Source organism: Caloenas nicobarica, chromosome 37 (assembly GCF_036013445.1).
Source record: "Caloenas nicobarica isolate bCalNic1 chromosome 37, bCalNic1.hap1, whole genome shotgun sequence".
NCBI classification, from domain to species: Eukaryota; Metazoa; Chordata; class Aves; order Columbiformes; family Columbidae; genus Caloenas; species Caloenas nicobarica.
In genome coordinates this window covers 195,998-218,147 of record NC_088281.1, presented here as the reverse complement: position 1 = coordinate 218,147, position 22,150 = coordinate 195,998, and the positions used below count along the sequence as shown (strand labels likewise).

At 67.1% G+C, this 22,150-nt stretch overlaps 2 protein-coding genes and 1 pseudogene across 3 annotated transcripts; all 3 read left to right on the top strand.

The window, feature by feature from the left end:
- Nucleotides 1-288: 288 nt before the first annotated feature.
- Nucleotides 289-10,036, top strand: ERCC2 (ERCC excision repair 2, TFIIH core complex helicase subunit). 2 transcript variants are annotated; one of them, XM_065655242.1, is made up of 23 exons: nt 289-321; nt 1,105-1,204; nt 1,276-1,353; nt 1,428-1,490; nt 2,429-2,542; nt 2,627-2,743; nt 3,201-3,317; nt 3,397-3,520; nt 3,619-3,715; nt 3,794-3,927; nt 4,504-4,672; nt 5,363-5,481; nt 5,581-5,650; nt 5,735-5,804; nt 6,465-6,566; nt 6,648-6,711; nt 7,475-7,596; nt 7,681-7,773; nt 7,851-7,923; nt 8,033-8,103; nt 8,516-8,659; nt 9,425-9,568; nt 9,644-10,036. In XM_065655242.1, exons 1-23 carry the CDS (start codon nt 317-319, stop codon nt 9,734-9,736), a joined length of 2,283 nt encoding a protein of 760 aa, XP_065511314.1. In that variant the 5' UTR covers nt 289-316; the 3' UTR covers nt 9,737-10,036. The 2 variants fall into 2 exon arrangements, with proteins under 2 accessions (XP_065511314.1, XP_065511315.1); XM_065655243.1 differs by lacking the exon at nt 1,276-1,353.
- On the top strand, nt 2,006-2,124 carry LOC136001177 (5S ribosomal RNA; annotated as a pseudogene).
- Nucleotides 10,037-12,098: 2,062 nt separating the features above from the next.
- Nucleotides 12,099-20,517, top strand: CKM (creatine kinase, M-type). Its single transcript, XM_065655220.1, has 8 exons — nt 12,099-12,213; nt 13,939-14,139; nt 16,116-16,270; nt 16,561-16,693; nt 17,048-17,219; nt 18,252-18,375; nt 19,514-19,703; nt 20,214-20,517. Exons 2-8 carry the CDS (start codon nt 13,947-13,949, stop codon nt 20,390-20,392), a joined length of 1,146 nt encoding a protein of 381 aa, XP_065511292.1. The 5' UTR covers nt 12,099-12,213; nt 13,939-13,946; the 3' UTR covers nt 20,393-20,517.
- Nucleotides 20,518-22,150: the final 1,633 nt, after the last annotated feature.

Here is a 22,150-nt window from a genome sequence, read left to right as displayed (position 1 = left end):
CCGCCGGGGGGGGACACGGGACCGCCCCCCGACCCGCCCCCCCCGTCAAAGGGTCGCGGTCGCTCCGCCCGCTCCATGACTCGGCGCTCAACTCGCCCTCCCTCGGAGCTCGGCGCTCGATTGCCTTCCCCGCCACACCCGCGTTCCCGCCCACCCTCGCATTGCAACACCCCCGCGCCGTGATAAGCAGCTCTCCCGACCAATCGGAAGGGAGAGGTGGGGAGGGGGGGCAGAGCGCCGGCCAATCCGAGGGCGGAGCGGATCGAGGAGCGGGACCGGAAGGGGCGGAGTCTCGGCGGCGGCGGCGGCGGGAGCGATGAAGTGAGCGGGGGAGCGGGGTCACCGCGGGGTCACCCCCGGACCCCCACTGTCACCCCATTGTCACCCCAGGATCCCCATTGTCACCCCATTGTCACCCCCGGACCCCTACTGTCACCCCATTGTCACCCCAGGGACCCCCCAGTGTCACCCCAGGACCCCCATTGTCACCCCATTGTCACCCCAGGGATCCCCATTGTCACCCCATTGTCACCCCCGGACCCCCACTGTCACCCCATTGTCACCCCAGGATCCCCATTGTCACCCCATTGTCACCCCCGGACCCCCACTGTCACCCCATTGTCACCCCAGGGACCCCCACTGTCACCCCATTGTCACCCCAGGGACCCCCCAGTGTCACCCCAGGACCCCCATTGTCACCCCATTGTCACCCCAGGGACCCCCATTGTCACGTCAGGGACCCCCCCGTTGTCACCTCAGGACCCCCATTGTCACCCCAAGACCCCTATTATCACCCCAGGACCCCCCCATTGTCACCCCATTGTCACCCCAGGACCCCCATTGTCACCACAGGATCACCCAGTGTCACCCCAGGACCCCCATTGTCACCCCAGGATCCCCTTTTATCACCCCAGGACCCCCCCATTGTCCCCCCATTGTCACCCCAGGACCCCCATTGTCACGTCAGGGACCCCTCGTGTCACCCCAGGACCCTCCCATTGTCACCCCAGGACCCCCCATTGTCACCCCAGGACCCCCCTCAGGCCCTGGATGGATCCACCGGTCACTGTGGGATCCAGTGGGATCAACTGGGCTCCTCCACAGGCTCAACATCGACGGGCTCCTGGTTTATTTCCCCTACGACTACATCTACCCCGAGCAGTTCTCCTACATGCTGGAGCTCAAGCGGACGCTGGACGCCAAGGTACGGGTGGGATCCGGTGATCCGGGATCCCCCGGGGCCGTCCCCGTGGGGTGACCCCGCTGCCGCCGCAGGGTCACGGCGTCCTGGAGATGCCCTCGGGGACCGGGAAGACGGTGTCGCTGCTCTCGCTCATCGTGGCCTACCAGCGGGTGAGCGGATCCCGGCGGGTCCCGGCGGATCCCAGCGGATCCCGGCGGATCCCAGCACCGCTTTGTGTCCCCAGGCGCGGCCGCTCGACGTCACCAAGCTCATCTACTGCTCCCGCACGGTGCCGGAGATCGAGAAGGTGAGGAGGGTTTTTTGAGGGGAGGAGGAGCGGGTCCCAAAGGGGGTCACAAGGGACCGGTACTATTCAAAATACTCATCAGCGATTTGGATGAGGGGATAGAGCGACTGTCACCCCGTTTGCTGGTGACACCAAACTGGGAGGAGCAGCTGACACTGGGAGGCTGCGCTGCCATCCGGAGACCTGGGCAGGCTGGGGAGAAAAATTTAATGAAATAGAACAAGTGTAGAGTGTTGCATCTGGGCAGGAACAACCCCGGGTTCCAGTATAAGTTGGGGAACGAGCTGTTGGAGAGCAGTGAAAAGGGACCCGGGGGTCCTGGGGACAGCAGGGTGACCATGAGCCAGCACTGGGCCCTTGCAGCCAAAAAGGCCAACGGGACCTGGGGGGGTTAGAAGGGAGTGGTCAGTAGGTCCAGAGGTTCTCCTGCCCCTCTGCTCTGCCCTTGGAAAGTGGGTTTAGTTCAGATACTATCAGGATATACTTCAGGAACATATATATACACATACATGTCTATATACAGCCATAGCACGCTGACACTGCCTGATCTCATCTGACCTTGGAAGCTAAGCAGGGTCGGGCCCAGTTAGTGCTTGGATGGGAGACCAGCTGGGAACACCGGGTGCTGTGGGCTGAGCCAGCACTGGGCCCTTGTGGCCAGGAAGGCCAACGGGACCTGGGGGGATTAGAAGTGGGGTGGTCAGTAGGTCCAGAGGTTCTCCTGCCCCTCTGCTCTGCCCTGGTGAGGCCGCGTCTGGCCCAGGCTGCCCAGGGAGGCTGTGGAGTCTCCTTCTCTGCAGACATTCCAACCCGCCTGGTCCTGTGTAACCTCGCCTGGGTGTTCCTGCTCCGGAGCAGATGAGCTTTCAAGGTCAATCCAACCCCCGGCGTTGTGCCGTTGTGTGATTTTGTGATTGTGTGATCTGTCCCCGCCGCAGGTGGTCGAGGAGCTGCGGAAGCTGCTGGATTTCTACGAGCGGGAGCTGGGGGAGAAGGTGCCGTTCCTGGGGCTGGCGCTGAGCTCCCGCAAGAACCTTTGCATCCACCCCGAGGTGAGGGGGGCGGGATCCGCCGGGGGGACCCGGGGGGTCCGGGGTGACGTTGGGGTGACGTCGGGGTGATGTTGGGGTGCCCAGGTGTCCTCGCTGCGCTTCGGGAAGGAGGTGGACAGCCGCTGCCTGGGCCTGACGGCCTCGTACGTGCGGGCGCAGCGTCAGCGCGACGGGTCCCTCCCCGCCTGCCGCTTCTTCGAGGTGAGGGCCCCCCCCGACCCATCGGTCCCCCCGACAGGCACCCGAGGGTGCCCCCCTTGGCACCTGGGGACCCACGGGGGACCCACAGGCTCCTGCTGGGTCTTGGGTGCCCTGGGGTGGCCCTGAGACTCCGGGATCCCCCCCAGCACCCTGGGGTGCCCCCAATTCCCCCCCAGCCCCCCAGGGTCCCCTCCCAGCACCCTGGGGTGCCCCCAATTCCCCCCAGCACCCTGGGGACCCCCAGTTCCCCCCCAGCACCCTGCGATGTCCCCAATTCCCCCCAGCACCTCAGGGTGCCCCTCAGTCCTTAACTGGATCCCCAGCACCCTGGGGTCCCCCTTGTTCCTCCCCAGCACCCTGGGGTTCCCCCAGTCGCCTCCCAGCACCCCAGGGTGCCCCCCAGTCCCCCCCCCAGCACCCTGGGGTGCCCCCAATCCCCCCCGTGTTCCCCCCCCAGGATTTTGACACCCACGGGCGCGACGTCCCCCTTCCCTACGGCGTCTACAACCTGGACGACCTCAAGGCCCACGGCCGCCAGAAGGGCTGGTGCCCCTATTTCCTCGCCCGCTACTCGGTACGGGGGGGGCCTGGGGGTGTCCCTGTCCCTAAATGTCCCCAAACGCCCCTAATTTTGTGTGTCCCCCCCGCCCCAGATCCTCCACGCCAACGTGGTCGTTTACAGCTACCACTACCTGCTGGACCCCAAGATCGCCGAGCTGGTTTCCCGAGAACTGGCCAAAAAATCCGTGGTGGTTTTCGACGAAGCCCATAACATCGGTGAGAACCAACCCACCCTCGCAGGGTGATGCTTTGGGGGCAGGTGACAACGGGGTGACAACAGGGTGACAATAACACCCCACCCCGTGTCGCCGCAGACAACGTCTGCATCGACTCCATGGGGGTGACCATCACGCGCCGCACGCTCGACCGCTGCCAGGCCAACGTGGCCACTCTCCAGGCCGCCGTCCAAAAGTGAGGGCGTCCCCGGCGCGTCCCCCCACGTCCCCGAGTGTCCCCGGTGTCACCGTGTCCCCCCCGCGCTGTCCCCAGGGTCAAGGACACGGACGCGCGGCGCCTGACGGACGAGTATCGGCGGCTGGTGGAGGGGCTGCGGGAGGCGGGGGTGGCCCGGGACACCGACCTCTACCTGGCCAACCCCGTCCTGCCCGACCAGATCCTGCGAGGTGGGGGTGCTGGGGGGGGCCCTGAACCCCCTTTTCTCTGCTGGGGGCGGGGCTGAGGTCCCTGTTCCTCTGGGGACCCCCCCAAAACACTTCGGGGTGTCCCCAGCCCCTGGTGCTCCCTGAGCTCCTTCCAGCTGAGCTGGGGGTCTCTGAGTCCTTTGGGGGGGCCCTGAGGACTTTGGGGGACCCTGAGCACTTTGGGGGGGGTCCCTGAATCCCCTTTTCTCTGCTGGGCGGGGCTGAGGTCCCTGTTGCTCTGAGGACCCCCCCAAAATGCTTTGGGGTGTCCCCAGCTCCACACCAGCTACTGGTTCCCCCCATTTTCCTCCTCCAGCTGAGGCGGGGGGGGGTCCCTGAGCCCCCCCTGGGTTTGGGGGGGTCCCGGGTGGTTTGGGGGGGTTTGGGGGGGTCCCCGCTGACCCCTCCGTGTGTTCCCCCCCCCCCGAGAAGCAGTTCCCAGCAGCATCTGCACGGCTGAGCACTTTGGGGGTTCCTGAGCCCCCCCTTGGGTTTGGGGGGGTGTGTGGGGTTTGGGGGTGTCCCCGCTGACCCCCCCGTGTGTTTCCCCCCCCCCAGAAGCGGTTCCCGGCAGCATCCGCACGGCCGAGCACTTCGTGGGGTTCCTGCGGCGGTTGGTGTCGTACCTGCGGGCGCGGGTGCGGGGGGGCCGGGGGGTGCGCGAGAGCCCCCCCGCCTTCCTCAAGGACCTGCACGAGCGCGTCTGCATCGAGCGCAAGCCCCTCCGGTGGGTGCGACCCCCCCGCCGCGGTGACACCCCCTGAGTGACCCGGGACCGCCCCCCACAATGGTGACACCCCTGGGTGACCCGGGACCCCCCCACTGTGACAGTGACACCCCTGGGTGACCCAGGACCCCCCCCACAATGGTGACACCCCTGGGTGACCCGGGACCCCCCCACTGTGACAGTGACACCCCTGGGTGACCCAGGACCCCCCCCACAATGGTGACACCCCTGGGTGACCTGGGACCCCCCCACTGTGACAGTGACACCCCTGGGTGACCCGGGACCCCCCCACTGTGACAGTGACACCCCCTGGGTGACCCAGGACCCCCCCCACAATGGTGACACCCCCTGGGTTACCTGGGACCCCGCCCAGGTCCCGTGTCCCTTGCAAGGTCCCGTGTACCCCCCCAGGACTCTGTGTCCCCCCTAGGTCCTGTGTGACCCCCCCAGGGTCCCATGTCCCCCCGCAGGGTCCCATGTCCCCCCACAAGGTCCCATGTCCCCCACCCAGGGTCCTGTGACCCCCCCAGGACTCTGTCCCCCGCCAGGGTCCCATGTCACCTTCCCTGGGGTGACACTTCCCCTCTTTGCGATGCCACCACCCCCCCGGGCTTCCATGTAGCGCCCCCAGGGTGACAAGTGGCCCCCCCGGGTGACAAGTGCCCCCCCCCGGGTGCCGTGCCCCCCCAGGTTCTGCTCGGAGCGGCTGCACTCGCTGCTGCGGACGCTGGAGGTGACGGACGTGGCTGATTTCTCCCCCATCACCCTCGTCGCCAACTTCGCCACCCTCGTCAGCACCTACGCCAAGGGTGGGGGGACCCCCGCGACCCCCCCCAGCACCCACGGGTGCCCCCCCACCCATGGGTGCCCCCCCAACTAATTTCATCCCCCTCTCCCCCCCCATCCAGGTTTCACCATCATCATCGAGCCCTTTGACGACCGGACCCCCACGATCGCCAACCCCGTCCTGCACTTCAGGTGGGGACACGGGGACACCGGGGGGCACACGGGGACGCTGGGGGGGTGGCGGTGTCACCCCAGGGCTGCGTGTCCCCCCCCCAGCTGCATGGACGCCTCCATCGCCATCAAACCCGTCTTCGAGCGCTTCCAGTCTGTCATCATCACCTCGGGGGTGAGTCCCCGTGTCCCCTGTGACCCCTGGGCCCCCCATGTCCTCCTGTGACCCCCCTGTGTCCCCTGTGTCCCCCATGTCCTTCTGTGACCCCCCTGTGCCCCCCCGTCCTCCTGTGACCCCCCTGTGTCCCCCCATGTCCTCCTGTGACCCCCCTGTGTCCCCTGTGTCCCCCATGTCCTTCTGTGACCCCCCTGTGCCCCCCCGTCCTCCTGTGACCCCCCTGTGTCCCCCCATGTCCTCCTGTGACCCCCCTGTGTCCCCTGTGTCCCCCATGTCCTCCTGTGACCCCCCTGTGTCCCCTGTGTCCCCCATGTCCTTCTGTGACCCCCCTGTGCCCCCCTGTCCTCCTGCGACCCCCCTGTGTCCCCCCATGTCCTCCTGTGACCCCCCTGTGTCCCTTGTGTCCCCCATGTCCTTCTGTGACCCCCCTGTGCCCCCCATGTCCTCCTGTGACCCCCCTGTGTCCCACCGTGCCGCCTGTGTCCCCTCGTCTCCCCCATGTCCTCCTGTGACCCCTCTGTGTCCCGCCGTGCCGCCTGTGTCCCCTCGTGTCCCCCATGTCCTCCATGTCTCCCTGTGTCCCCCCATGCCCCCTATGTCCCCCCCAGGGCCCACGGGGGTGACCCCGTCCCCTCTGTGTCCGTGTCCCCCCCCCAGACTCTGTCCCCGCTGGACATTTACCCCAAAATCCTGGATTTCCGCCCCGTTACCATGGCGACGTTCACCATGACGCTGGCCCGGACCTGCCTGTGCCCCATGGTGAGTGGGGGGGGCGCGGATCTGGGGGGCGGGGGGGTCAGGGCTGCTGGTGTCACCGCAGCGTCCCCGTGTCCCCCGCAGGTCGTGGGGCGCGGCAACGACCAGGTGGCCATGAGCTCCAAGTTCGAGACGCGCGAGGACATTGGTGGGGACAGGGGGACGGGCTGGGGGGGACAGGGACAGAGGTGGGGGCGGGGGGGGGACAGGGACGGGGTTATGGGGACAGGGACGGGGTTATGGGGCTGGGGGGGACAGGGACAGGGTGACAGGGACGGGGTTGTGGGGACAGGGACGGGGTTATGGGGCTGGGGGGGACAGGGACAGGGTGACAGGGACGGGGTTATGGGGACAGGGACGGGGTTATGGGGCTGGAGGGGACAGGGACAGGGTGACAGGGACGGGGTTGTGGGGACAGGGACGGGGTTATGGGGCTGGGGGGGACAGGGACAGGGTGACAGGGACGGGGTTATGGGGACAGGGACGGGGTTATGGGGCTGGGGGGGACAGGGACAGGGTGACAGGGACGGGGTTATGGGGCTGGGGGGGACAGGGACAGGGTGACGGGGATGGCGTTATGGGGACGGGGGGGTGACATGGATGGGGTGACAAGGACAGGGTGACGGGGATGGGGTGACAAGGACAGGGTTATGGGGCTGGGGGGGACAGGGCCGGGGTTATGGGGACAGGGACAGGGTTATGGGGCTGGGGGAGATAGGGTGACAGGGACGGGGTTATGGGGACAGGGCTGGGGCCAGAACTGGGAGGGGACACAAACATGCAAGCCCAGGGGTGACGGGGACATTTGGGCTCCCGAGGTGACTCTGGGGGTCCCCAGGGGACTCTGGGGGGGCTGTGGGGACACTTGGGGACCCGGTGACACCCCCTGGTGACACTGTCCCCAACACAAGCCGTCATCCGTAACTACGGGAACCTGCTGCTGGAGCTCTCGGCCATCGTCCCCGACGGGCTGGTGGCCTTTTTCACCAGCTACCAGTACATGGAGAACATCGTGGCCTCCTGGTACGAGCAGGTACGTCCCCGCGCTGTCCCCAAGTGTCCCCAACCCCCCCGCGCTGTCCCCAACCCCCCCAACTCTTTGTCCCTTTGTCCCCAGGGCATCCTGGAGAACATCCAGCGGAACAAACTCATCTTCATCGAGACGCAGGACGGCGCCGAGACCAGCGTGGCGCTGGAGAAGTACCAGGAGGTGGGTGACGCCGCCGCGGGGGTGTCACCGCTGCCACTGCTGTCACCCCGCCTCGGTGACACGGCGGCTTTCCGCAGGCCTGCGAGAACGGCCGGGGCGCCATCCTGCTCTCGGTGGCCCGCGGCAAAGTGTCCGAGGGCATCGATTTCGGTGAGGGACGGCGCGGCGTGGGGGACGCGGCGGCTTGGGGACGCGGTGGCAGGTGTCTGAGCGCCCCCCGTGTCCCCCCGTGTCCCCCCGTGTCCCCCCGTGTCCCCAGTCCATCACTACGGCAGAGCTGTCGTCATGTTCGGTGTCCCCTACGTCTACACCCAGAGCCGCATCCTGAAGGTGAGCGGGGACACTTGGGGACACCAGCGTGGCTCTGTCCCCCGTGGGCTGTCCCCGCGTGTCCCCACGATGTCCCCAGTGTGTCCCTGTCCCCCACGGACTGTCCCTGCCCCTTGTGCGGTTGCACCTGCGGTGTCCCCAACCTGTCCCTGCTCCCCCGTGGGGTGTCCCTATACCCCATGGGCTGTCCCCGTGATGTCCCCACGATGTCCCCACAATGCCCCTGTGTCCCCAAGCCCACCGGGACTGTCCCCAGTGTGTCCCTGTCCCCCACAGACTGTCCCTGCCCCTCATGCGGTGCCACCTGCAGTGTCCCCAACCTGTCCCTGCCCCACCATGGGGTGTCCCTATACCCCATGGGCTGTCCCCACGATGTCCCTACGATGTCCCCAGCGTGTCCCCATGTCCCCAGGCCCGGCTCGAGTACCTGAGGGACCAGTTCCAGCTCCGGGAGAACGATTTCCTGACGTTCGACGCCATGCGCCACGCGGCCCAGTGCGTCGGCCGGGCCCTGCGCGGCAAGAGCGACTACGGCCTCATGGTTTTCGCCGACAAGGTGAGTCCTCAAAAGTCTTGGGGGGGCCCTGGGGACCCCCCCGAGCTGCTGTCACCTCCCTGGGTCCCCTCCCTGCATCCTGGCGTCAACCAGAGGTTTTGGAGGGGGACACGAGGACATCGGTGGGGACAAGGATGGGGTTGTGGGCTTTGCCAACAAGGGGGGGCCCCCAGAAATCTGGGGGGCCCTGGGGACCCCCCCGAGCTGCTGTCACCTCCCTGGGTCCGCTCCCTGCGTCCTGGCATCAGCCAGAGGTTTGGGGGGGGACACATGGGGACATACGAGGACATCGGTGGGGACAAGGACGGGGTTGTGGGCTTTGCCAACAAGGGGGGGGTCCCAGAATCCTGAGGGGGCCCAGGAGACCCCCCCGAGCTGCTGTCACCTCCCTGGGTCCCCCCCAGGCCGACAAGGTGGGTCCTGGGATAAAACAGGGGGGTTTTTTTTGGGGGGGGGGACGTGAGCTCTGAGTTGGAGACACACGAGGACATGGACGGGGTTCTGGGGCTGGGGGGGGACAGGGACAGGGTTGTGTGGCCTCAGGATAAAACGGGGGACATGGGGGGGCTGTGGGGCCCCCAGCGCCCCTGGGTGTCCCCCCCCGTGTCCCCCCGCCGTGTGTCCCCCCCCAGCATTTTCCCTGGGAGGACAAGCAGGTGAAGCTGCCGCTTTGAGGACAATTCTGCCCCTTTGGGGGTGTCTGTGCTGCTTTGGGGGGACCGTGGGACCCCCCCCAACCCCTCTACCCCCCCGTGCCCCCCCCAGCGTTTCGCCCGCGCTGACAAACGGGGAAAACTCCCGCGCTGGATCCAGGAGCATCTGAGCGACTCCAACCTCAACCTGACGGTGGACGAGGCCGTTCAAGTGGCCAAATTCTTCCTGCGCCAGATGGCTCAGCCCTTCCAGCAGGTAACGGGGACCCCCCCGGGACCCCCCCGTCCCTAGGCGGGGGTTGCACCCCCTGCTGACCCCCCCAAACCGCAGGAGGACCAGCTGGGGCTGTCGCTGCTGACGCTGGAGCAGCTGCAGTCGGAGGAGGTTTTGCAGCGGATCGAGGGGATCGCGCAGCAGCTCTGACCCCCCCGCGGGATCGGGGTGACCCCCCCGCACCCCAAAAGGGACCCAGACCCCCCCCACGTGTGCTCAAGGGGGGGCCTGGATCCATGTGCTGGGGGAAGGGGAGAACTGGAACCCCCCCATATTCCCTCGGGGGGGTTCTAGAGCCCCCCAGGTGCTTCGGGGGGGCCCTGGACCCCCCCACAATCTTGGGGGGGTTGATCTGGAGCCCCCCCATTCAAATCAGGACCTGGGGCCCCCCCGGGCGCTGCCCCCCCCTCAATTCCCCTTTTTTTTTATACCCCCCCCAATAAAGCAGGAGCCCCCCCCAGATCAGCCCCCTGCTCTGCGTCGCTGCCCCCCCCGCCTTATTCACCATTCGGGGACCCCCAAACTTAACCCCCCCGGGGGGGGATCCAGTCACTGGGTGGGGGGCTGGAGCAATGATGTGACCCCCCCGCCCAGGTCCCCATGGCCAAGGTCACCCCCACCTCTGGGGCACCCCCAGAGCTTTTGGGGGGGTTCAGGGTGCCCCCCCCCGCCCCGTGCCTCAGTTTCCCCCCCCGTGGTGTTTGGGGGGGGATGAAGGGTGAAGGGTCCTCCCCCACCCATGGGTGCCCCCCCCATGTCCCTGTCGCCCCTCCCGCCCCCCCTGCTTGGGGCCCCCCCGACGCTGACACCGGATCCCCCAGGAAACCGGATCGGGCCTAAAAATACCGGGGGGGGGCGGAACGAGACACAGGGAGGGGGACACACATGGTGTGGGGGGAGACACATGGCGGGGGGGCGGGACCCGGCTTGAATTGCCCTGATCCAGCGGATCCGCCCCGGGTCACCCCCCCGGACCCCCACCCTGGCCCCCGCCCTGGGAGGGGCCCGGGGGGCACAGGGTGGGGGTGTCGCCCCCCCAGCAGTGATTTGGGGTGCTGGATGCCCCCCCCTCGCCTTGCTGCTGCACCCCTTTCCGTCCCAGTTGCTCCCAGTTGGGGGGGGGCGGAACTGGGGGTGCTGGGGGTCAAGGTCAGTCAAGGCCACGTGCAGCGTGCAAATGTGCAGCGTGCAAGGGCCAAGTGCAAACGTGCAACGTGCAATGGGCAATGTGCAAATGTGCAGCGTGCAAGGGCCAAGTGCAAACGTGCAATGTGCAAATGTGCAGCGTGCAAGGGCCAAGTGCAAACATGCAACGTGCAAAGGGCAATGTGCAAATGTGCAGCGTGCAAGGGCTGAGTGCAAACGTGCAACATCCAATGAGCAATGTGCAAATGTGCAGCGTGCAAGGGCCAAGTGCAAACGTGCAACATGCAATGGGCAACGTGCAAGGGCAGCATGCAAACGCGCAGTGTGCAAGGGCTGAGTGCAAACGTGCAAACATGCAATATGCAATGGGCAACGTGCAAGGGCAGCATGCAAATGTGCAGTGTGCAAGGGCCAAGTGCAAATGTATGAACATGCAATGTGCAAGGGCCGAGTGCAAGCGTGCAATGTGCAAGGAGCAGTCTGCAAATGTGCAAGGCCCAAGTGCAATGTGCAAGGAGCAGTGCACAAACGTGAAACGTGCAAGGAACAGTGTCCAAACGTGCAAGAGCCAAGTGCAATGTGCAAGGAGCAGTGTGCAAATGTGCAACGTGTGAGGGCCAAGTGCAAACGTGCAACATGCAAGGGGCAGCGTGCCAATGTGCAGCGTGCAAGGGGCAGTGTGCAAACGTGCAGCGTGCAAGGGGTGTGTGCAACATGCAAGGAGCAGCGCGCAAATGTGCAGTGCGCAAGGGGCAGCGTGCAAACGTGCAGCGTGCAAGGGCTGCGTGCAAGGGGCAGCGTGCAAGGGCCATGTGTAAACGTGCAGTGTGCAAATGTGCAGCGTGCAAGGGCCGTGTGCAAGGGGCAGCGTGCAAACGTGCAGCGTGCAAGGGCTGCGTGCAAGGGGCAGCGTGCAAACGTGCAGCGTGCAAGGCCCCCGTGCAACGTGCACCGTGCAAGGAGCACCGTGCAGAGCGCGGTGCCCAACGTGCAACGCGCCGTTCGCAACGTGCAAAAGGCCGCGTGCAACTCGTGCAACGTGCAAGGGCCACGTGCAGCGAACCCCCGTTTGCCGCGCAGGACGGGAAGCGGGGGGGGGGGGCGCCCTTTGCAGCCCCGCTGCGCTATGGGGGTGCCCGGTGGAACGGGGGGGGGCGGCGTTTGGGGGGTGCTGGCGCCCCGGGGGAGCGGGATTGGCGCCCGGGGGGGACCCGGTGCCCCGGGGGGGGCAGGTGCTGGGCCGGGCGCCCACCGGACACCCGACACCGAGGGGGCGGCTCCCCGGGCGGGGGGGGGCCCGAGGGTCCCCCCGGCCCCCGGGGAGGCTGCGGGAGGAGCCGCCCGGTTCGGAGCCCCCCCCCGGTACCCCCGGTGGGGTGGATAAAAGCGGCTGAGCGACCCCGCTCCCCGCCCGCCTGTTCCGCCGGTACCGGCCCGACCCGACCCGACCCGACCCGACCCGCTGCGGCCGCCCGAGCAAGGTAACGCCGGGACCCCCCCGATCCGAGCCACCGGGACCCCCCCGGGAGCCACCGGACACACCGGGACCCCCTGGGAGCCACCGGGACCCCCCCCGGGAGCCACCGGGACCCCCCGGGAGCCACCGGGACCTCCTCCCCGGAGCTACCGGGACCTACCGGGACCCCCCCGGAAGCCACCGGACACACCGGGACCCCCCCTGGACCCCCCCCGGGAGCCACCGGGACCCACTGGGAACCACCGGGACATCCCGGGACCCACCGGGATCTATGGGAACCGCCCCCCCGGCACCAGGCCCAGCCGGGACGGACCCCCCGGAGAGGGGACCAGACCCTCCCGGGCACAAACTGGGACCCCCCCGCGTCGAACCGGGGCCGGGGGAGGTCGGTCCGGTTCCCCCCGCGCTATTAATAGTCCCGGTCCCATCCCGGCCAAACATGGACCGGCCCGGGCTGGCCCCGCCCACCGCCGCGGCCCCGCCCACCTCCGCGGCCCCGCCCCTCTCCCCCGGCCCCGCCCCTGGCCGCGGCCCCGCCCACCGCCGCGGCCCCGCCCCTCGCCCTGGCCCCGCCCCTCGCCCTGGCCCCGCCCCGCCGCACCCACTGCGGCCCCGCCCACAGGACACGCCCCCTATAGCCGCGCCCCGCCCGGGTCCTAGTGCCCCCCCGCCCCGCCCCTGCCGAGTTCCCTGCGTCCCAATGGTTGTGCCAGGGGCCGTGTCCCCTGTGTCCCTGTGTCCCCATGGCCATGTCCCCTGTGTCCCTCTGTCCCCATGGCCGTGCCAGGGGCTGTGTCGCCTCTGCTGTGTCCCCAATGCCCTGTCCCCCTGTCCCCATGCCATGTCCCCCTGTCCCACGCTGTGTCCCCATGTCCAGTGCCACGTCCCGCTGTCCCCATACCCTGTCCCCTATCCCACACCGTACCCCCATGTCCCCCCATCCCATGCCGTATCCCCTCGGCCCCATGTCTGGTGCCATGTCCCCCGTCCCATGCTGTGTCCCCATGTCCCTCATCCCACGTCGTGTCCCCCTGTCCCCATGTCTGGTGCCATGTCCCCCGTCCCATGCTGTGTCCCTGTCCCCGCAGCCCCCACCATGTGTGCCCAGTGCCATGTCCCCCTGTCCCACGCCAGGTCCCCATGTCCCCATGTCTGGTGCCATGTCCCCCTGTCCCATGCTGTGTCCCCATGTCCCCATGTCTGGTGCCATGTCCCCCTGTCCCACGCCGTGTCCCCATGTCCCCATGTCCCTGTCCTGTCCCCGCAGCCCCCGCCACACCATGTCCCCATGTCCCCATGTCTGGTGCCATGTCCCCCTGTCCCACGCCGTGTCCCCATGTCCCCGCAGCCCCCGCCACGCCGTGTCCCCATGTCCCACGCCGTGTCCCCCTGTCCCACGCCGTGTCCCCCTGTCCCATGCCGTGTCCCCATGTCCCCATGTCTGGTGCCATGTCCCCCTTTCCCACGCCGTGTCCCCATGTCCCCATGTCCCCGCAGCCCCCGCCACGCCGTGTCCCCCTGTCCCACGCCGTGTCCCCATGTCCCCGCAGCCCCCGCCACGCCGTGTCCCCCTGTCCCACGCCGTGTCCCCATGTCCCCGCAGCCCCCGCCACGCCGTGTCCCCCTGTCCCACGCCGTGTCCCCATGTCCCCGCAGCCCCCGCCACGCCGTGTCCCCCTGTCCCACGCCGTGTCCCCCTGTCCCACGCCGTGTCCCCATGTCCCCGCAGCCCCCGCCATGCCATTCAGCAACACCCACAACAAGTACAAGCTCAAGTTCTCGGCCGAGGAGGAGTTCCCGGACCTGTCCAAGCACAACAACCACATGGCCAAGGTCCTGACCCCCGACATCTACAAGCGCCTGCGCGACAAGGAGACCCCCAGCGGCTTCACCCTGGACGACGTCATCCAGACCGGCGTCGACAACCCCGGTGGGTGACCGGGGCGTCCCCAAAGCCCCCACGGAGTCCCCAGGGTGACCACGGGGTCCCCAGAGCCCCTACAGGGTCCCCAGGGTGACCACAGGTCCCCAAAACCCCCAGGGGGTCCCAAGGACACCCACGGAGTCCCCAGGGCACCCAAGGGGTCCCCAAAGCTCTTAGGGGGTCCCCAGGGTGACCAAAGGGTCCCCAAAACCCCCGCGGGGTCCCCAGGGCACCCACAGGGTCCCCAGAGCCCTTATGGGGTCCCCAGGGTGCCCGTGGGGTCCCCAGAGCCCCCACATGGACCCCAGGGATGGAGACGGGATGCGGTGGCTTCTGTGTCACCCCCGAGTACTGGAGCCCTGTCCCCAGCGCCACACTGGGAGCCGGTGTCTTGTCCCCAGTGCCATACTGGGTGCCCAGTGCTGTCCCCAGTGCCACACTGGGCCACAGTGCTGTCCCCAGTGCCACACTGGGAGCCAGTGCCCATTCCCAGTGCCATACTGGGAGCCAGTGCCCATTCCCAGTGCCATACTGGGAGCTGGTGTCTTGTCCCCAGTGCCACACTGGGCCCCAGTGCTGTCCCCAGTGCCATACTGGGTGCTAGTGCCCATTCCCAGTGCCATACTGGGTGCCAGTGTCTTGTCCCCAGTGCCATACTGGGAGCCAGTGCCCATTCCCAGTGCCATACTGGGAGCCAGTGCCCATTCCCAGTGCCATACTGGGTGCCAGTGCTGTCCCCAGTGCCATACTGGGTGCCAGTGTATTGTCCCCAGTGCCACACTGGGAGCCGGTGTCTTGTCCCCAGTGCCATACTGGGAGCCAGTGCCCATTCCCAGTGCCATACTGGGCGCCCAGTGCTGTCCCCAGTCCCATACTGGGTGCCAGTGCCCATTCCCAGTGCCATACTGGGAGCCAGTGCCCATTCCCAGTGCCATACTGGGAGCTGGTGTCTTGTCCCCAGTGCCACACTGGGTGCTAGTGCCCATTCCCAGTGCCATACTGGGTGCCCAGTGCTGTCCCCAGTGCCATACTGGGGGCTGGTGTCTTGTCCCCAGTGCCATACTGGGAGCCAGTGTCTTGTCCCCAGTGCCATACTGGGAGCCGGTGTCTTGTCCCCAGTGCCATACTGAGGGCCGGTGTCTTGTCCCCAGTGCCACACTGGGCCCCAGTGCTGTCCCCAGTGCCATACTGGGAGCTGGTGTCTTGTCCCCAGTGCCACACTGGGAGCTGGTGTCTTGTCCCCAGTGCCATACTGGGTGCCCAGTGCTGTCCCCAGTGCCATACTGGGAGCCGGTGTATTGTCCCCAGTGCCATACTGGGAGCCGGTGTCTTGTCCCCAGTGCCACACTGGGAGCTGGTGTCTTGTCCCCAGTGCCATACTGGGTGCCCAGTGCTGTCCCCAGTGCCATACTGGGAGCTGGTGTCTTGTCCCCAGTGCCACACTGGGAGCTGGTGTCTTGTCCCCAGTGCCATACTGGGTGCCCAGTGCTGTCCCCAGTGCCACACTGGGAGCTGGTGTCTTGTCCCCAGTGCCATACTGGGTGCCCAGTGCTGTCCCCAGTGCCATATTGGGAGCCGGTGTCTTGTCCCCAGTGCCATACTGGGAGCCGGTGTCTTGTCCCCAGTGCCATACTGGGTGCCCAGTGCTGTCCCCAGTGCCATACTGGGAGCTGGTGTCTTGTCCCCAGTGCCATACTGGGAGCCAGTGTCTTGTCCCCAGTGCCACACTGGGCCCCAGTGCTGTCCCCAGTGCCATACTGGGAGCTGGTGTCTTGTCCCCAGTGCCATACTGGGTGCCCAGTGCTGTCCCCAGTGCCATACTGGGAGCCGGTGTCTTGTCCCCACTGCCACACTGGGAGCTAGTGCCCATTCCCAGTGCCATACTGGGAGCTGGTGTCTTGTCCCCAGTGCCACACTGGGAGCCAGCGCCCATTCCCAGTGCCCTGCCCCAGTTCCCCGCCCATTGCCGGTGTCCCCCCCAGGTCACCCGTTCATCATGACCGTGGGCTGCGTGGCCGGGGACGAGGAGTCGTACGAGGTTTTCAAGGATCTGTTTGATCCCGTGATCCAGGACCGGCACGGGGGCTACAAACCCACCGACAAGCACAAGACCGACCTCAACCACGAGAACCTCAAGGTCCCGGACGCCTGGGTCCCTCCTGGGCTTTGGGGACAAGGGGACATGGGAGCTGAGGGGACGAGGGGACCCAGGTCCCAGCTGCGGTGGTGGGATCATGGGGAAAAATCGGGGTGCCCGGACGCCTGGGTCCTTTCTGGGCCATGGGGACAAAGGGACATGGGGGATGACGGGGAAAAATTGGGGCTCCCGGACGCCTGGGTCCCTTTTGAGCTGGTTGTGGGGGGGTTTGCGGGGGGTGTCACAGGCTCCCGGACACCTGGGTCCCCCTGACGTGTTTGGGGGTGCAGGGCGGGGAGGACCTGGACCCCAAGTACGTGCTGAGCAGCCGCGTGCGCACGGGGCGGAGCATCAAGGGCTACTCCCTGCCCCCCCACTGCAGCCGGGGGGAGCGCCGCGCCATCGAGAAGCTGTCAGTCACCGGTGAGGGGCGGGGCTTGGCAGGGCGGGGCGCCTGGGGGCGGGGTTTGTAGGGGAGAGGGCGGGGCCCGGGCGGGGCGCGTGCGGGTGGGAGGGGAGGAGAACGGCGTGGCCACGCCCCCCCACGAGGGGCGGGGTTTGGGTGGAGGGGGGCGTGGCTCGGGGGGGTGTGGGAGGGGCAAACAACCGTGGCCACACCCCCGGGCGGGGGTGGGGTTTGGGGGTGGGCGGAGATGGGTGCGGCTTGGGGGGCGTGGCCAGTGGCTGCGGCCACTCCCCGGGGCGTGGCTTTCCCGGGGGTGGGCGTGGTCTGCGCGGCTGTGGGCGTGTCCCCGCTCTGACCACGCCCCCCCGCAGCCCTGAACAGCCTGGAGGGCGAGTTCAAGGGCAAGTACTACCCGCTGAAGAACATGACGGAGCAGGAGCAGCAGCAGCTCATCGACGACCATTTCCTGTTCGACAAGCCCGTGTCCCCCCTGCTGCTGGCGTCCGGGATGGCCCGCGACTGGCCCGACGCCCGCGGCATCTGGTGGGGACCCCCCCGGGGCTGGGGGGGCACCCACGCGTGGGGGACACGGCTGGGGGACGTGGGGGGAGCCCCGAGAACAGGGGGCAAGCAGCAAGATGTTGGGGACACCCAAAGAGCAGGGTCCCAAAAAGAAGGACGTTGGGGACACCCAAGTGTTGGGGACACCCCAAGAATGGGTCTCAATCACAAGGATGTTGGGGACAACCAAGTGTTGGGGACACCCCAAGAACAGGGTCCCAATCAGCAGGGTGTTGGGGACACCCAAGTGTTGGGGACACCCCAAGAACAGGGTCCCAAAAAGAAGGACGTTGGGGACACCCAAGTGTTGGGGACACCCCAAGAACAGGGTCCCAATCAGCAGGGTGTTGGGGACACCCAAGTGTTGGGGACACCCCAAGAATGGGTCTCAATCACAAGGATGTTGGGGACAACCAAGTGTTGGGGACACCCCAAGAACAGGGTCCCAAAAAGAAGGACATTGGGGACACCCAAGTGTTGGGGACACCCCAAGAACAGGGTCCCAAAAAGAAGGATGCTGGGGACACCCAAGTGTTGGGGACACCCCAAGAACAGGGTCCCAAAAAGAAGGATGCTGGGGACACCCAAGGGTTGGGGACCAGCCTGGGGGGATGTTTGGGACACCCCAAGAACAGGGTCCCAATCAGCAGGGTGTTGGGGACACCCCAAGAATGGGTCCCAATCAGCAGGTTGTTGGGGCACCCCCAAGTGTTGGGAACCCACCTGGGGGGATGTTGGGGACACCCCAAGAACAGGGTCTCAATCAGCAAGATGTTGGGGACACCCAATATTGGGGACACCCCAAGAACAGGGTCCCACCTGGGGGACACCCAATATTGGGGCCCCACCTTGGGGGTGCAAGGGGCGCCCCGAGAGTTTGGTCCCACCCACATATTGAGGTCCCACCTTGTGGGGGGGACACGTAGGAGCCACCCAGCTGAATGTGGGGGTTCCTGGAGGTCTGGGGGTGTCCCGGTGTGCGCGTGGGGGGTGACACCCGTGTCCCCCCCCCAGGCACAATGACAACAAGACGTTCCTGGTGTGGGTGAACGAGGAGGATCATCTGCGCGTCATCTCCATGGAGAAGGGCGGCAACATGAAGGAGGTGTTCCGGCGCTTCTGCGTCGGCCTCAAGAAGGTGGGGACACCGGGGACACCGGGGACATCGGGGACATGGGGGGCCTGGGGGACACAGGGGGATATGGGCACATGGAGGATCTTGGAGGCATTGGGGACACAAGGGGACACAAGGGGACATGGAGGGTGTTGGGGACATGAGGGGCTTGGGGGACACGTGGGGTCATGGGGGGACCTGGGGACACAAGGGGCTTGGGGGACACGGGGATATGGGGACATGGAGGGTGTTGGGGACATGGGTGACTTTGGGGACACAGGGGGACGTGGAGGGTCTTGGGGGCATTGGGGACACAAGGGGACATGGGTGACTTTGGGGACACAGGGGGACGTGGAGGGTCTTGGGGGCATTGGGGACACAGGGGACATGGGTGACTTTGGGGACACAGGGGGACGTGGAGGGTCTTGGGGGCATTGGGGACACAAGGGGACATGGAGGGTCTTGGGGACATGAGGGGCTTGGGGGACACATGGGGACATGGGGGGACCTGGGGACACAAGGGGCTTGGGGGACACGGGGATATGGGGACATGGAGGGTGTTGGGGACATGAGGAGCTTTGGGACACAGGGGGACATGGAGGGTCTTGGGGGCATTGGGGAGACAAGGGGACATGGAGGGTGTTGGGGACATTGGGGACACAAGGGGACATGGGTGACTTTGGGGACACAGGGGGACGTGGAGGGTCTTGGGGGCATTGGGGACACAAGGGGACATGGAGGGTCTTGGGGGCATTGGGGACACAAGGGGACATGGGTGACTTTGGGGACACAGGGGGACGTGGAGGGTCTTGGGGGCATTGGGGACACAGGGGACATGGAGGGTCTTGGGGACATGAGGGGCTTGGGGGACACATGGGGACATGGGGGGACCTGGGGACACAAGGGGCTTGGGGGACACGGGGATATGGGGACATAGGGGACTTTGGAGACATGGAGGGTTGTGGAGGGTCTTGGGGGCATGGGGGACACAAGGGGACATGGGGGACATGGAGGGTGTTGGGGACATGAGGGGCTTGGGGACACCTGGTGACATGTGGGACATGGAGAGTCCTGGGGGCACAGGGGCCACCAGGGGCCACCCAAGTGTCCTGGGTGGGTGGTGGCCACAGTGTCCCCAATGTCCCCATGTCCCCCCCCCCAGATCGAGGAGATCTTCAAGAAGGCGGGACACCCGTTCATGTGGACCGAGCACCTGGGCTACATCCTGACGTGTCCCTCCAACCTGGGGACGGGGCTGCGCGGGGGGGTCCACGTGCGCCTGCCCAAGCTCAGCCAGCACCCCAAGTTCGAGGAGATCCTCAAGCGCCTGCGCCTCCAGAAACGCGGCACCGGTGGGCGCGGGGACATCAGGGGGACATGGGGGGGACATGGGGACAGGGACAGAGATTTGGGCTCAGCACCCCAAGTTTGAGGAGATCCTGACCTGGCGGGTCAGGACGTTTGGGGGGTATCGGGGTACACGGGGTATGGGGGCCATAGGGTATCAGGAGGAGGGAATGGTGGCCATAGGGGGCTATGGGGACCATAGGGAAAGGTATGGGGGCTATGGGGGGGGGTGTGGGGGCCAGGGATTTGGGCTCAGCCAGCACCCCAAGTTCGAGACCCTGACCCACCTGCACCTCCAGAAACGCAGCACCGGTGGGTGCGGGGACATGGGGGGGACGTGGGGACATCACGGGGACATCGGGGGGACAGGAGGACGCAGGGACAGGGTGCTGTAGGGTGCTGTGGGGTGCTCTGTTGGTGCTGATGTCCGTGTCCCCAGGGGGTGCTATAGGGTGCTGTGGGGTGCTCTGTGGGTGCCGTGGGGCTCCCCAGGGTGCTGACGTCCCCGTCCCCAGGGGGGGTGGACACGGCGGCCGTGGGGGCCGTGTTCGACATCTCCAACGCCGACCGCCTGGGCTTCTCGGAGGTGGAGCAGGTGCAGATGGTGGTGGACGGGGTGAAGCTCATGGTGGAGATGGAGAAGAAGCTGGAGCAGAACCAGCCCATCGACGACATGATGCCCGCCCAGAAATAGGGGCGTCCCCCGCCCGGGGAACCCCACCTTGGGGGACACCCCCTCCCGGGGAATTGCCCCCCAAAGCCTGGGGACCCCCCGCCCCAGGACCAGCCTCAATAAACGCTGCTGGTCCCTGCTGTGAACCCAGGCGTCCGGGATGGGTTTGGGGGGCACACGCACCCCCACCTTGGGGAACTCCCCCCTTGGGACCCCCCCAGCTCGGTACCCCTCCCAAATCGGGACCCCCCCGCCCACCAAGACCAGTCTCAATGCTGCTGCTCCCTGCTGTGAACCCAGGCGTCCGGGATGGGTTTGGGGGGCACACCCCCCCACATTGGGGAACCCCCCCTTGAGACCCCTCCTCACCTGGGGAACCCCCCCGCCCCAAGACTGGTCTCAATGCTGCTGGTCCCAGTGCCAGGGGGGGCCCGGTGACACCACCAGGTTTCCTATGTTTATTGGGGGGGTCGGGGTACAGCCCGGGGCAGGAATAACTTAAAAATGTGCCGGGGGGTGGGGGGGGACAGGGGGGTGACACCGGAGTCGTTAGTTCCAGGGCCTGGGGACATGGGGACAGTCCTCAAGGGGGGGCTGGGGGACCTTGGGGTGCAGCCAGAACTTGGGGGGGGCTGGAGGTGACATTGAGCCCCAAATCTTGGAGCCGGGGGACCCCAAGATCCTGGAAATGACGTCCCCAAGGTCCCCGAGCTGGGGGACCCCAAGGTCCCAGAGCCAGTGTCCCCAAGCTTGGGGACACCAACATCCCAGAGGCAACGTCCCCAAGGTCCCCAAGTTCCTGGAGCTGGGGGTCCCCAAGGCTGGTGGTCCCTCAAGTCCCAGAGCTGATGTCCCCAAGGCTGGTTGGTCCCCAAGGTCCTGGCACCGATGTCCCCAAGGTCCTGGAGCTGAGGGTCCCCAAGGTCCTGGCACCGATGTCCCCAAGGTCGTGGGTCTGGTGACATCTGGGGGGGATGCCGGGGAGGTCCCCAAACAGCCCCAGGCCCTGGTGCTGATGTCCCCAAGGGGACGCTGGAGCCAATTTCACCCCGGGGGGGCCGGTGCCGATACAGTCCCGGTGCCGGATCCGGTGCATCCTGGGGGGGTCCCAGCTCCGGTGTCACCCCCGGCGGGGTCCTGGTGCCTCCGGGGGGGGGTCCCAGCTCCAGTGTCACCCCCGCGGGGGTCCCAGTGCTGGATCCGGTGCATCCTGGGGGGGTCCCAGCTCTGGTGTCCCCCCTGGGGGGGTCCTGGTGCATCCTGGAGGGCTCCCATCCCGGGGGGGCAGTTCCCATCTCCAGGGGGGTTCCCCAACTCCAGGGGGGGTCCCCATCCTCAGGGGGGGTCCTCATTTCCAGGGGGGTCCCTAGAGCTGGACGCGCCCCGCCACGTGGTGCGGGGGGTTCCCCATCCCCGGGGGGTTTCCCCATTTCCAGGGGGGGTTCCCCATCTCTGGGGGGGTTCCCCATCCCCAGGGGGGTTCCCCATTTCCAGGAGGGGGTTCCCCCATCCCAGGAGGGGGTTCCTCATCTCCAGGGTGGTTCCCCATCCCTGGGCGGGGTTCCCCATCCCCGGGGGGGGGTTCCCCATTTCCAGGGTGGTTCCCCATCTCTGGGAGGGTTCCCCATCTCCAGGGTGGTTCCCCATCCCTGGGCAGGGCCCCATCCTCAGCAGGGTTCCCCATGTCCGGGGGGGGTCCCTAGAGCTGGACGCGCCCCGCCACGCATGCAGCCGTGTCCCCAAAGGCCGGGGGTGTCCCCGCCAGCCTGCGGCCGGCGC